General features: G+C 50.1%; 2 protein-coding genes and 1 long non-coding RNA gene across 8 annotated transcripts in view; 2 read left to right on the top strand and 1 right to left on the bottom strand.

Moving 5' to 3' along the window:
• Positions 1-1,322: 1,322 nt before the first annotated feature.
• Positions 1,323-14,732, bottom strand: LOC130294440 (uncharacterized). The gene is made up of 2 exons (XR_008848494.1): positions 14,594-14,732; positions 1,323-1,716 (listed from the first exon to the last, which is right to left on the bottom strand). It is a non-coding gene; the product is annotated as an uncharacterized LOC130294440 (long non-coding RNA).
• Positions 6,349-7,749, top strand: LOC130294436 (calpain small subunit 1-like). Of its 2 annotated transcripts, XM_056544234.1 has the most exons (2): positions 6,350-6,720; positions 6,808-7,749. In XM_056544234.1, exons 1-2 carry the CDS (start codon positions 6,507-6,509, stop codon positions 7,638-7,640), a joined length of 1,047 nt encoding a protein of 348 aa, XP_056400209.1. In that variant the 5' UTR covers positions 6,350-6,506; the 3' UTR covers positions 7,641-7,749. The 2 variants fall into 2 exon arrangements, with proteins under 2 accessions (XP_056400208.1, XP_056400209.1); XM_056544233.1 differs by having other exon boundaries at positions 6,349-7,749.
• The window catches only part of LOC130294434 (tyrosine-protein kinase STYK1-like), an 83,156-nt gene continuing 82,807 nt past the window's right edge, over positions 14,406-14,754 (top strand). For 4 of the 5 annotated variants that reach the window (XM_056544221.1, XM_056544220.1, XM_056544219.1 and 1 more), the window contains exon 1: positions 14,406-14,549. The gene's annotated coding sequence lies outside the window, so the exon portion shown is untranslated. The other variant, XM_056544218.1, reaches the window with a different exon arrangement.

The raw sequence follows: 14,754 nt of genomic DNA, 5'->3' as shown, positions 1-14,754 counted from the left end.
GTTTGTTACTGTAAGTGGGTCATGTGATCACCAGCCTGACCCACATAAAATCAGTGGTAATGTGAAGAAGTGGTCAGTCCTGGGTCAGCTGACTTCATGTAAATTACAGGATGACATCATTAACTGCCAGATCCTTCCCAGCTCTATCTGTATACTGCCGCTCTTCTCTCATTATGCAATCAGGATATATAGTAGTTATACACCTCTACTCTAGCTTTATCTGTATACCGCTGCTATCTCTATGGGATCAGGATATATAGTAGTTATACACCTCCCCTCCAGCTCTATCTGTATACTGCTGCTATCTCTATGGGATCAGGATATATAGTAGTTACACACCTCTACTCCAGCTCTATCTGTATACTGCTGCTGCTATCTCTATAGGATCAAGATATATAGTAATTATACAGCTGCTATCTCTATGGGATCAGTATAACTAGTAATTATACACCTCCCCTCCAGCTCTCTGTATACTGCTGCTATCTCTATGGGATCAGGATATATAGTAGTTATACACCTCCCCTCCATCTCTATGGGATCAGGATATATAGTAGTTATACACCTCCCCTCCAGCTCTATCTGCATACTGCTGCTATCTCTATGAGATCAGGATATATAGTAGTTATACACCTCCCCTCCAGCTCTATCTGTATACTGCTGCTATCTCTGAGATAAGGATATATAGTAGTTATACACCTCCCCTCCAGCTCTATCTGTATACTGCTGCTATCTCTATGAGATCAGGATATATAGTAGTTATACACCTCCCCTCCAGCTCTATCTGTATACTGCTACTATATCTATGGGATCAGGATATATAGTAGTTATACACCTCCCCTCCAGCTCTATCTGTATACTGCTACTATCTCTATGGGATCAGGATATATAGTAGTTATACACCTCTCCTCCAGCTCTATCTGTATACTGCTGCTATCTGTATGGGATCAGGATATATAGTAGTTATACACCTCTCCTCCAGCTCTATCTGTATACTGCTGCTGTCTCTATGGGATCAGGATATATAGTAGTTATACACCTCTCCTCCAGCTCTATCTGTATACTGCTGCTATCTGTATGGGATCAGGATATATAGTAGTTATACACCTCTCCTCCTGCTCTATCTATAGGGTATCAGGATATATAGTAGTTATACACCTCCCCTCCAGCTCTATCTGTATACTGCTGCTATCTATAGGGTATCAGGATATATAGTAGTTATATACTCCCCTGAGGCTGTGTTCACATTACATTTTTACCAAATGCAACATTTGAACACCGTCCAAAGACTTCAAACTGATTCGATAAAGAATGAAAACACAAAGTCTGTGTAAACGTAGGCCATTTTTATTATAACACTGGTGATGCTCCATGGAGACTGCGCTGGCCGGATCACTCGTTGCCGCACAGTCTCATCGCTCTTCTGTAAGGTGCGGCACGCGAAGATTGTGCGACGAGTGATCCGGTCACCTGCGTCTCCCACATTCTGCTCAATCACCCCGATACGTCTCCAGCAATGTCCGCTCCACGGATCCACCACATAATACAAAGCAAAATGAAGTCATGGGTAAGAAGCGGAGAGCATGGCGATCTGAGCGGGACGGCCTCATCTAATGGCGCCGCATCTTCCCGTCACTTGCTGGACGTCTGCATCTGTTTACAGAAAGACTCAAACTGCTGCTGCTCCAGCTCCGTCATCACCTTGTTCAGGGCGTAAATCTGAAAGAAACAAAAATGAGAAAGTCACACAGGGCCCCAAAAGTCAATATCTATACTTTATATGGGCAGAATCCTGACTAATGAGGGGGGGGGGGGGGTCTCCGCAACAGGGCCAAGAAACCACAGTGGACTAGGGATGTAAGAAAAAATCGATTCTCGCGATAATCGCGATTTTTCATTTGCCGATACAGAATCGATTCAAAATATTTTTGAATCGATTCTTTTAGGGATGTGGAATTTTTAATAAAACGCACTTTTCTTACCTGCCAACGAGCCCGCGGAGCTCCGGTACAGGTGTTCGGTCCCCGGGCTGTATTCTTCTTACTTCCTGTTAGTCCGGCACGTCACATGGAGCTTCAGCCTATCACTGGCCGCAGCGATGTCCCGCCTCCGCTGGTGATAGGCTGAAGCTCCATGTGACGTGCCGGGATAACAGGAAGTAAGAAGAATACAGCCCGGGGACCGAACACCTGTACCGGAGCTCCGGGGGCTCGTTGGCAGGTAAGATAAAGTGCGTTTTATTTTATTTTGCAGCCCGGACGGGATAACATGAGAAAAGTGAGCACCGGAGTACTAGATCGCCGCTGTCAAAGCTGACAGCGGCGTCTATTGGGATCTATGAATGCTCCCAGGTGGGCGATATATCGCGATGTATCGCCACCTAGACGGTATCGCGATATATCGGGATATATCGAATCGCCACACTGGTATCGCGATTCGAATCGAATCGCCAAATTCTTGGCGATTCACACCCCTACAGTGGACACCCCTAAGTTTTGTCTGTGGGGAACCCAATGAGGACAAACCCCATAACCTGATGTATTTCCTACAGATGACCCCCATAACCTGATGTCTTCTCTACAGACGACCCCCATAACCTGATGTCTTCCCTACAGATGACCCCCATAACCTGATGTCTTCTCTACAGACGACCCCCATAACCTGATGTCTTCTCTACAGATGACCCCCATAACCTGATGTCTTCTCTATAGACAACCCCCATACCCTGATGTCTTCTCTACAGACGACCCCCATAACCTGATGTCTTCTCTACAGACGACCCCCATAACCTGATGTCTTCTCTACAGACGACCCCCATAACCTGATGTCTTCTCTACAGACGACCCCCATAACCTGATGTCTTCTCTACAGACGACCCCCATAACCTGATGTCTTCTCTACAGACAACCCCCATAACCTGATGTCTTCCCTACAGACGACCCCCATAACCTGATGTCTTCTCTACAGACGACCCCCATACCCTGATGTCTTCCCTACAGACAACCCCATAACCTGATGTCTTCTCTATAGACAACCCCCATAACCTGATGTCTTCTCTACAAACAACCCCCATAACCTGATGTCTTCCCTACAGACGACCCCCATAACCTGATGTCTTCCCTACAGACGACCCCATAACCTGATGTCTTCTCTACAGACAACCCCCATACCCTGATGTCTTCCCTACAGACAACCCCATAACCTGATGTCTTCTCTATAGACGACCCCCATAACCTGATGTCTTCTCTACAAACAACCCCCATAACCTGATGTCTTCTCTACAGACGACCCCCATACCCTGATGTCTTCTCTACAGACGACCCCCATAACCTGATGTCTTCTCTACAGACGACCCCCATAACCTGATGTCTTCCCTACAGATGACCCCCATAACCTGATGTCTTCTCTATAGACAACCCCCATACCCTGATGTCTTCTCTACAGACGACCCCCATAACCTGATGTCTTCCCTACAGATGACCCCCATAACCTGATGTCTTCTCTATAGACAACCCCCATAACCTGATGTCTTCTCTACAGACGACCCCCATAACCTGATGTCTTCCCTACAGACGACCCCCATAACCTGATGTCTTCTCTATAGACAACCCCCATACCCTGATGTCTTCTCTACAGATGACCCCCATAACCTGATGTCTTCCCTGCAGACAACCCCCATAATATGGTATTTCTGCTTCGCACAACCCCCTATAATAAGTTTTTTTGTATTACGGAGGACGATACACACAGAGGCCTATAAACCATTTCCTCTGCCTCATCCTGCAGAGAGCACAGTGGTGGCCGGGTGCCAGGAGCTCGGAGCCGCAGAGGAACCCCACCCATGACATGTGCACCCACAAATACTCAGGTTTAGTGTCAGTGAAAACAATGGCTGCTGGGAGTGGTGGTGAGATTACAGGAGGAGCAGAAGACAAGCAGCAGAACAGGACGGAGGAGTAAAGGGCCATGAGAAACAACTGCACAGCGAGAATTCTGTGCCCCGGGGCAGGGAGCCGAGAAGATCCCACACCCAGAGCAGGGCGTTCCTGTGGGTACAGTCAGCAGATCAGTATGTGCAGAAGGGGGCTGGAGGATCCTCCATGTTGTGCTCATCACCATGCAGACCGCTCACCCCCTCAGTACCCCCAGCTTAGCCCCGATGCCTCACACACTGCCCCCACAACAATTCCTCCATACTTTTGGGGTGGACAGGGGGTCACATGGGCTCAGACCAGTCTGTGGGGCCCAGGGGTCAAGTACTGGGGGGAAAAAAGTGTGGGAACTCACCCAAGATTTCCACTTAAGGACTAGTCCTGCAGGACTCCTGCTAATGGGAACAATGTTCCTGCTGTGGAAAAAGTACAGGAACTCCGTTCCCATGCGTTCCTGCAGGACTTAAATGGGCGCTGTCAGATACAAAACTTTGGATATGTTGTAAAGCATGTATAACCAATAGGTTTTGTAATTGCTTTCATTAGAAAATTTTCAGTATTTCATACAGAAAAAGCCAGTCAAACATCTGCCCCCCCCCCTGCCTGCTTGGACACATACCAGTCCTGCTGTGTCCATGAGTCATCACCTATGTCATGGACACACTTCCTTGATTGACAGCTGTGAGCGCAGGGCTGGAGGAAAAATCCTCCCACCATCAGCTTGTGTCCGGCTACTGTCAGTGAGGACAAGCTGGGAGTTGTAGTTTTGCTAATGCTGGGGGAGATGTGAGCAGACAGCATACTGAGGGAGGGGGCGGAGACCTGCACAGTGAGGCCACGCCCCCTCCCTTTGAGAGGAATTCAGACTAGTGAGCTAAACTAAAAGTGAAATAAAAAAATAAATAAAAGTGCTAGACACATAAAAATTAGATGTACATGGTCAGGATTAGGTACTGAGTGATATATATTTAAAAAAAATGTTTTTTTTGTTGGACCTGACGGGTACACTTTAAGCCCTGGTGGGGCCCCATACACACCAAGCCACAATGTCCTGTGTGATCTGACTGTTTTCTATCATAGACAGCTGGAACTTTTTCAGCAGTTTGCTTTACAGCACCTCTTCTGTGGGATCAGACAAGACAATCCTTCACCCCCCCCAACACATCAATAATCTTCGGGCCCCTATGACCCTGTCCCCTGTTGTCCTTCTTTCCACTGTCCACTTTTAGTCGTAACTAACCTTATATACTGGGGACACCCCACAAGAACGTCCGCTCTGGATTTGTCTGGCCCATCGTCTGCCCCATCACAATTCAGCACGTTTCCATTTTTTCTGCTTCCGACTTCGACTTCAAGAACTGACCGGTCACTAACATACCCCACCCCTGAGAGGCGCCATTGTCACCGGATAGGCCATGTCATTTCCTGCACCTGTCGGTGGTTTCAGACTGTCTTCACACCTCGGGCTGCTCTTACATTGTGCAGTTTCGTTGCAGTGTGTTGCAGCAGCTTTGAACCAGGTGTGGATCATAGTGAAGTAGATAAAGAACAGGTGCAGCTTCTACCCTATTGTGAATCCAGAAGCAGCATCTGTTCTTTATACTGGATTATATTTCATTATGAACCACAACTCGTTTTGGCTTTAAAGGAATACTCCGCCCCCTAATTACATTATCCCATATCCAAAGGATAGGGGATAAGATGTCTGATTGCGGGGGTCCGGCCTCTGGGATGTCTGGGACCCCCTACAATCGACGCGCCGCCCCCGACATGCTGAACATTATGTTTAGAACGCTGGCCGTGATCGCAACGTTCTGAATGCTTTGGGCAGCCGTGGTCGTGATGTCACATCACGCCCCCCCTCCATTATGTCTATGGGAGGGGGCGTGACTACGTCACGCCCCCTCCCATAGACATGAATGGAGGGGGGGCGTGACGTGACATCACGACCAAGGCCGCCCAAAGCATTCAGAACGTTGCGATCAATCAGACATTCTTTGGATAGGGGATAAGATGTCTAGGGGCAGAGTACCCTTTTAAAGCTGCTGCTAAAAAACTGCACAGTGTAAGAGCCGCCTTATACGTGTCCTCCGTTTATGACCGGTTCCTAACTTTGTATTCAGCAATTGCAATTAAAAACCTGAACGTGTGAATACACCCTAAATGTTGGGGCACCGGCAGCCGCTACTCCCCTACTGTCCATACATTACCCCCATCTCATCTTCCTCTGTGTATACCCCACCTATACTAAGCCCTGGTAGAGAGGAGGAGTTGCTGATGCTGACAGGCAGAAGTGACAGCTGCTGGCAGTCAGTCCAGACCCGCAGGGTCTCCCTCCCTCTCCCCTTCTCTCTCGGGGCTGGGCGGCTCACAATGCAGTTTGGAAGGAATGTTTTGGGAAGAGCTCCGCCATTGGCTGCTCAGGGTCTGGGTGGAGCCGCCTCTGACTCAACAATTCTGTTTTCTTCTTCGGCGTGAAGACCAGGACGGGGCTCGCTCTACACGAGATCCCACAGTCTGCTCCTCCGGCGCAGCCTCTTCTGCACTCTCGTCTGCTCCCTCTGCACTTCAGCCAAGATGTTCATGCTCAATAATTTTATGAAATCGGCGACTGGTGGAGGAGGCTCCGGCCAAGGCGGTGGCGGTGGAGGATTCGGTGACGTCTTGAAGGGAGCCATTGGCAGCGTTGCAGGACCTGGCCAGGGTGGCGGAGGAGTCGGCAACATAATGGGGGCTCTGAGTGGCCTTGCTGGATCCGGTGGCCAGGGCGGCGGAGGAGGAGGAGGTGGAGGTGGAGGTGCAGGCAAATTCCTTCAAGGGGCTCTGAGCGGCCTGTCTGGAGCCGGTGGCCAGGGCGGCGGTGGAGGAGGAGGTGGAGGTGCAGGCAATTTCCTTCAAGGGGCTCTGAGCGGCCTGTCTGGAGCCGGCCAAGGTGGAGGAGGAGGTGGTGGTATGGGCAACATCATACAAGGAGCTCTGAGCAGCTTTGGTGGCGGAGGAGGTGGGCAAGCCGGTGGAGCTGGGAAACTTTTTGCTGGCCAGGCCGGTGCCGGGGGAGGAGGTGGTGGTGCTGGAGCGAACATTCTGGGAGGTATACTGGGTCTCATTGGAAACGCCATAGCAAATTATAAACCGGCGCCCCCTCCAGAGCCCTGCGCCAATGCCTATCAGCAGGAGGCCTACGAGAACGATGAGCAGCGGCAATTCCGAAAACTCTTCAGGAACCTGGCAGGAGAAGACATGGAGGTGTCTCCGGTGGAGCTGCAGAACGTCCTCAACAAGGTTGTGGCCAAGCACAAGGATCTAAAAACTGACGGTTTCAGCATCGACACGTGCCGCAGTATGGTCGCCGTCATGGACAGTGACGGGACGGGAAAGCTGGGCTTCGAGGAGTTCAAGTACCTGTGGAATAACATCAAGAAGTGGCAGTGCATCTACAAGCAGTTCGACACCGAGGGCACGGGCTACATCCCCGCAACTTCCATTCCCGCCGCCGTCCAAGCTGCCGGCTTCAACCTCAACGAGCAACTGCACCAGCTGCTGATCCGGCGCTACGCCGACAACAACGGCAACGTGAACTTTGACAGTTTCATCAGCAGCATGGTCCGGATGGACTGTATGTTTCGAGCCTTCAAGGCCCTGGACCGAGAGGGGACTGGGGAGGTCCAGTGCCGACTACCGGATTGGCTGAAGCTGACCATCTACTCCTAGAGCGCGGAGTACCCCTGACCACCCCCTCACCGGTCCGGTATCGCGCCATCATGGGTGAGGCCACATCCTGACCCCTTATACCTATACAGGCAATAAATGTGCAATGTAACGAACGGGCCCGGACATTGATGATTATTATGGTTGGCGGTTGCGGTCCAGCCATGTAAATATCATAGTTTCTTCCAGAAACAGCGCCACTCTGGTCTTCTAGTTTGTGCGCGGTATTGCGGCTCAGTTCCATTGAAATGAACTGTAATGCTGCACAGGACCTGAAGATGGGCGTGGCGCTGTTTTTAGAGAAATGGAATCAATGTTATTGTGTTTTATTTTTTTTTGGGGGGGGGGGGGGGGGGGGGGGAGAGATAACACCTTTAACCCTTCCACTGCTGCAGGGATATCCCAGCAGCAAGGCAAGTGTTAACGCGTGAGTCTTCGCAAGTCAGGAAACCCCGTCATGCCCGCAGGCATCAGTATATGACGAATATCGAAAGAATCTGTAAGATGTGGTGGTGCCAGGGATGGGGGGGGGGGGGGGGGGAGGAGGAGGGCGAAGCGCGGCGTAGGTTACTTCGCCAAATGAGAGAACGACACCCCAGGGGGTCTGACCCATGTGACGGGCGTGACTAATTTAGGGACCTAAATTCGTTGGGTGCCGCCTGTCACCTCAGAGTGTTTCCTGACCAGAGTGCCTCCAAGTGTAGCAAAACTACAACTCCCAGCATGCCCGGACAGCCGTTGGCTGTCCGGGCATGCTGGGAGTTGTAGTTTTGCAACAGCCCGAGGCCACCTGGTTGGGAGACACTCTGAGGTGACACGGCGCCACACCTGGCCTCAGTTTGTATGTGGTATTGCAGCTCAGTTCCATTTAAGTGAATGGAGCTGAGCTGTAATACCAGAGACAACCTGAGGGCAGGTGTGGCGCTATTTTTTGGAAGAAGGGTACAGGGCCACCACGAGGAGGGGCTGTATTGTACAATCTCCCAGGTCGGGTGACATGTCCTGCACCCCGATAATCATCTGTGCGGGGAGTCGGGGGACCTCACATGTCACTATTGATCTTCCAGAAACTGATGGGTAATCCAATGGCGGTCCACCAAGGGGTGTGAGAGAGGAAGAACAACAAGTACCAGAATGACAGTTTTGGGTGGGTTAGAGGGGCGGGTGGTTATATATGTGGGCCCCCACTATGAGGTGTAAGTGTATGTATACACAGTATATTTTTATATATATATATATATATATATCTCCACAAAAACAATGGGGTGATTATCAAAAACTGTCTAATGAGAAAAAAGGGGTCTTTGTTGCCCATAGCAACCAATCACAGTTCCACTTTCATTTTTATTCTGCTCTTGAAAAAAAAAAAGGAAAGCTGAGCTGTGACTGGTTGCTATGGGCAACAAAGACAATTATTCTTTTAGACAGATTTGATTATCTCCTCCCAATGTCGCCATATAGGGCTCAGAAACAATAGTGTGATCATGTACACAGCGACAATGTCGCCATACAGGGGACAGAGATAATGCTGCCATACAGGGCACAGAGATAATGCCGCCATACAGGGGACAGAGATAATGCTGCCATACAGGGCACAGAGATAATGCTGCCATACAGGGCACAGAGATAATGCTGCCATACAGGGGACAGAGATAATGCCGCCATACAGGGCACAGAGATAATGCTGCCATACAGGGCACGGAAACAATAGTGTGATCGTGTACACAGAGATAATGCCGCCATACAGGGCACAGAGATAATAGTGGGGGAGATTTATCAAAACCTGTGCAGAGGAAAAGCTGCCCAGTTGCCCATAGCAACCAATCAGATCGCTTCTTTCATTTTTCACAGGCCTTCATGAAAATGAAAGAAGCGAGCTGATTGGTTTCTATGGGCAACTGGGCAGCTTTTCCTCTGCACAGGTTTTGATAAATCTCCCCATGTGTGATCATGTACACAGAGATAATGCCGCCATACAGAGCACAGAGATAATGCCGCCATACAGAGCACAGAGATAATGCCGCCATACAGAGCACAGAGATAATGCCGCCATACAGGGCACAGAGATAATGCCGCCATACAGGGCACAGAGATAATGCCGCCATACAGGGCACAGAAAATTAGTACAATACGGTGTACAGAGATAATGTTGCCATACAGGGCTAAGAAAAATAGTATACACCGCAACAACGCCACAATACGGTGTACAGAGATAATGCCGCCATACCGGGCACAGAGATAATGCTGCCATACAGGGCACAGAGATAATGCCGCCATACAGGGCTCAGAAAATTAGTACAATACGGTGTACAGAGATAATGCTGCCATACAGGGCACAGAGATAATGTTGCCATACAGGGCACAGAGATAATGTTGCCATACAGGGCTCAGAAAAATAGTATACACCGCGACAACGCCACAATACGGTGTACAGAGATAATGCCACCATACAGGGCACAGAGATAATGCTGCCATACAGGGCACAGAGACAATGCCGCCACACAGGGCATAGAGACAGCAGTGTGATAAGGTACACAGGGACAACTCGGCCATACAGTGCAAAGTCTTAATAGATAATGCTGCCATACAGTGCACAGACATAACAGATAATGCCGCAAAACAGTGCACGGAGGCCTTGCCACCGTACAGGGCACAGAGACAACTCCACCTTACAGTGCACAGAGACAATGCCGCCATACAGTGCACAGAGACAATGCCGCCATACAGTGCACAGGGACAATGCCGCCATACAGTGCACATAGACAATGCTGTCAAATAGTGCACAGAGACAACACTGCGATAATGTACACAAAGGCAATGCTGCCATACGGTGCACAGAGACAATACTGCGATAATGTACACAAAGGCAATGCCGCCATACGGTGCACAGAGACAATACTGCGATAATGTACACAGGCACAGCTTTGCCATACAGTGCACAGGGAATATGCTGTCATATAGTGCACAGAGACAACATAGATATAATGTACACAGAAGACGCTGCCATACAGTGCACAGAAGCCATACTGCGATAATGTACATACACAACTTTGCCATACAGAGACACCAGTGCGATAGAGAACACAAAGACAATGCCCGCCATACGGTGCACAGAAGCTATACTAGACGGCACCACCCAAACCACAGCCCAGGACAGTGTTTCCCAACCAGGGTGCCTCCAACTGTTGCAAAACTACAACTCCCAGCATGCCCGGACAGCCAAAGGCTGTCCGGGCATGCTGGGAGCTGTAGTTTTGCAACAGCAGGAGGCACCCTGATTGAGAAACACTGTCCATGGAGATAGAACAGATACATTGTAAGTGTGTGGGAGAATGTGGGCACCGTACTTGGCACAACCACCGAGCGGCGCCCACATGGGGTGTAAAATAAGACGCTTCCCTTCATTGGCGCCAAACAGGTCAGACATCACCCGCACAGCCGCGGCGTGCACCAACATGGAGCAGAAGGGTGAGGTGACCCGAAATAACCCCGTCCGCACCGGGCGATGTACATCATGGCGATTATTTTATTATAGGAAAACAAGACGATGGTTCGGAATATTTATTCATCTCCGAGACAAAATAAAATGACACTAATTATTTACTAATTAACATTTCTATAATAGTAATTATTTAATTAAAGACAGAGGCCTCTGGTATAATTTGGCGCCGTTTACACCGCTTGTACTGTGGAATACAACGTGACGCCATAAAGTGACCAATGAGCTTGGGAAATAAGGGGCAGAATTCGCAAAAACACTTTTTTCTCGAGAACGGCGCAAACTAAGCCAAATGGGAGCGTAATCTGGGCAGGGATGTGGCGTAAATGGCGTGCGACACGTTTTAACAACATTTGGTGCAAAGTGCAAGAAAAGAAAAGAAATAAATTTGGTGTTAAATCCTGTATCTCCTCCAGTGGCCCGGACATGTATCTGGCGGGTGTATATACAGTATATATATATATATATATGAGGACGGTCTAGTTTAATTTTAGAACTTACATGTCTGCCAGAATTTGGCACAATTTTTGCTGCACCTAAACCACGCCTCTTTTTCCCCTGAGGCCACTCCCCTTTTCAGTGCACAGAGACAATGCCGCCATACAGTGCACAGAGACAATGCCGCCATACAGTGCACAGAGACAATACCGCCATACAGTGCACCGAGACAATTCCCGCCATACAGTGCACAGGTACAATGCTGCCATACAGTGCACAGGGACAATACCGCCATACAGTGCACAGGGACAATGCCGCCATACAGTGCACAGGGACAATGCCGCCATACAGTGCACAGGGACAATACCGCCATACAGTGCACAGGGACAATGCCGCCATACAGTGCACAGGGACAATGCCGCCATACAGTGCACAGGGACAATGCCGCCATACAGTGCACAGGTACAATGCCGCCATACAGTGCACAGGGACAATGCCACCATACAGTGCACAGAGACAATACCGCCATACAGTGCACAGAGACAATGCCGCCATACAGTGCAGAGACAATATCGCCATACAGTGCAGAGACAATATCGCCATACAGTGCACAGGGACAATGCCACCATACAGTGCACAGAGACAATACCGCCATACAGTGCACAGAGACAATGCCACCATACACTCCACAGAGACAATACCGCCATACAGTGCAAAGAGACAATGCCGCCATACAGTGCAAAGAGACAATGCTGTCATACAGTGCAAAGAGACAATGCACCGCCATACAGTGCACAGGGACAATGCCGCCATACAGTGCACAGGGACAATGCCGCCATACAGTGCACAGGGACAATGCCGCCATACAGTGCACAGGGACAATGCCACCATACAGTGCAAAGAGACAATGCCGCCATACAGTGCACAGAGACAATTCCCACCATACAGTGCACAGAGACAATTCCCGCCATACAGTGCACAGAGACAATACCGCCATACAGTGCACAGAGACAATACCGCCATACAGTGTACAGAGACAATGCCACCATACAGTGCACAGGGACAATGCCGCCATACAGTGCACCGATATAATGCCGCCATACAGTGCACAGATACAATGCCGCCATACAGTGCACAGAGACAATGCCGCCATACAGTGCACAGAGACAATGCCGCCATACAGTGCACAGAGACAATGCGCCATACAGTGCACAGAGACAATGCCGCCATACAGTGCACAGAGACAATGCCGCCATACAGTGCACAGGGACAATGCCGCCATACAGTGCACAGGGACAATGCCGCCATACAGTGCACTGGGACAATGCCGCCATACAGTGCACAGGGACAATGCCGCCATACAGTGCACAGGGACAATGCCGCCATACAGTGCACAGAGACAATGCCGCCATGCAGTGCACAGAGACAATGCCGCCATGCAGTGCACAGAGACAATGCCGCCATGCAGTGCACAGAGACAATGCCGCCATGCAGTGCACAGAGACAATGCCGCCATGCAGTGCACAGAGACAATGCCGCCATACAGTGCACAGGGACAATGCCGCCATACAGTGCACAGGGACAATACCGCCATACAGGGCACAGTGACAATGCCGCCATACAGGGCACAGAGACAATACCGCCATACAGTGCACAGAGAAAATACCGCCACACAGGGCACAGAGACAATGATGCCATACAGGGCACAGAGACAATGCCGCCATACAGTGCACAGGTACAATGCCGCCATACAGTGCACAGGGACAATGCCGCCATACAGTGCACAGGGACAATGCCGCCATACAGTGCACAGAGACAATGCCGCCATACAGTGCACAGGGACAATGCCGCCATACAGTGCACAGAGACAATGCCGCCATACAGTGCACAGAGACAATGCCGCCATACAGTGCACAGAGACAATGCCGCCATACAGTGCACAGAGACAATGCCGCCATACAGTGCACAGAGACAATGCCGCCATACAGTGCACAGAGACAATGCCGCCATACAGTGCACAGAGACAATGCCGCCATACAGTGCACAGAGACAATGCCGCCATACAGTGCACAGAGACAATGCCGCCATACAGTGCACAGAGACAATGCCGCCATACAGTGCACAGAGACAATGCCGCCATACAGTGCACAGAGACAATGCCGCCATACAGTGCACAGAGACAATGCCGCCATACAGTGCACAGAGACAATGCCGCCATACAGTGCACAGGGACAATGCCGCCATACAGTGCACAGGGACAATGCCGCCAAACAGTGCACAGAGACAATGCCGCCATACAGTGCACAGAGACAATGCCGCCATACAGTGCACAGGGACAATGCCGCCATACAGTGCACAGGGACAATGCCGCCAAACAGTGCACAGAGACAATGCCGCTATACAGTGCACAGAGACAATGCCGCCACACAGTGCACAGGGACAATGCCGCCATACAGTGCACAGAGACATACACTACTATGATGTGCTATAAACTATGCCGCCATCTCCAGCGCACAGATACCGCTGTCACTCTCTCTATATATAAATCTATTACACAACACTGATCTGCCACAAAGCAACAGATCCCCTGCTGAGCATCAGAGGTAATAACACTAGAGGGCGCTCCAGCACCCAGACCAATACAGGCAGGGCTCCGACCAATCACATCCATCATTGCTCAGCAGTGGGTTACATAACCAGCCAATCATAGGCCGGAGCAGATGCAGAGCCTCTAATGATTATTCATGAGCAGTGACATTGTTTATAATCCCGGAACACACTGTTACCATGGAGACAACCACACCCAGCCTGCCATATATGGAGCTGACCTCATCATATGACCTCTCAGCCAGTCCAGATCATGTGATGTCGTCTGGTAACCTCTGTCTCCATGACAACACTTCCGGCCTAAGCACCACCTTTGTAATTTATTGTGGGGACGGTCACTTGTTGGGGGCGGAGATCTTACTTAGTCGGTAGGAAGAAAGAGATGATTGCAAAAAAAAAAAAAAAAACTAACCGGAAGTGCCACCGGATAGGGGTGGATTTTAGCCGGTAATAGTCCGCAAGGGGCGGAGTAGCACCGTTTTGGGGGCGGGGATTAGACGGTAGCTTTCATAGATAGGGGGCGGGGATTAGTCCGGTACCTCCGCTCTCTGCCGTTGTTTCAGCTCTTGCTGT

The sequence above is a fragment of the Hyla sarda genome, chromosome 10 (genome assembly GCF_029499605.1).
Source record: "Hyla sarda isolate aHylSar1 chromosome 10, aHylSar1.hap1, whole genome shotgun sequence".
Taxonomy (NCBI): Eukaryota; Metazoa; Chordata; class Amphibia; order Anura; family Hylidae; genus Hyla; species Hyla sarda.
Note: the sequence above shows the minus strand (reverse complement) of the source record. Positions and strands in the feature narration are given on the sequence as shown.

What these genes read in the sequence shown, in the direction of transcription:
- LOC130294436 (XM_056544233.1), top strand. Translation starts at nt 6,507, where the DNA reads ATGTTCATGCTCAATAATTTTATGAAATCGGCGACTGGTGGAGGAGGC.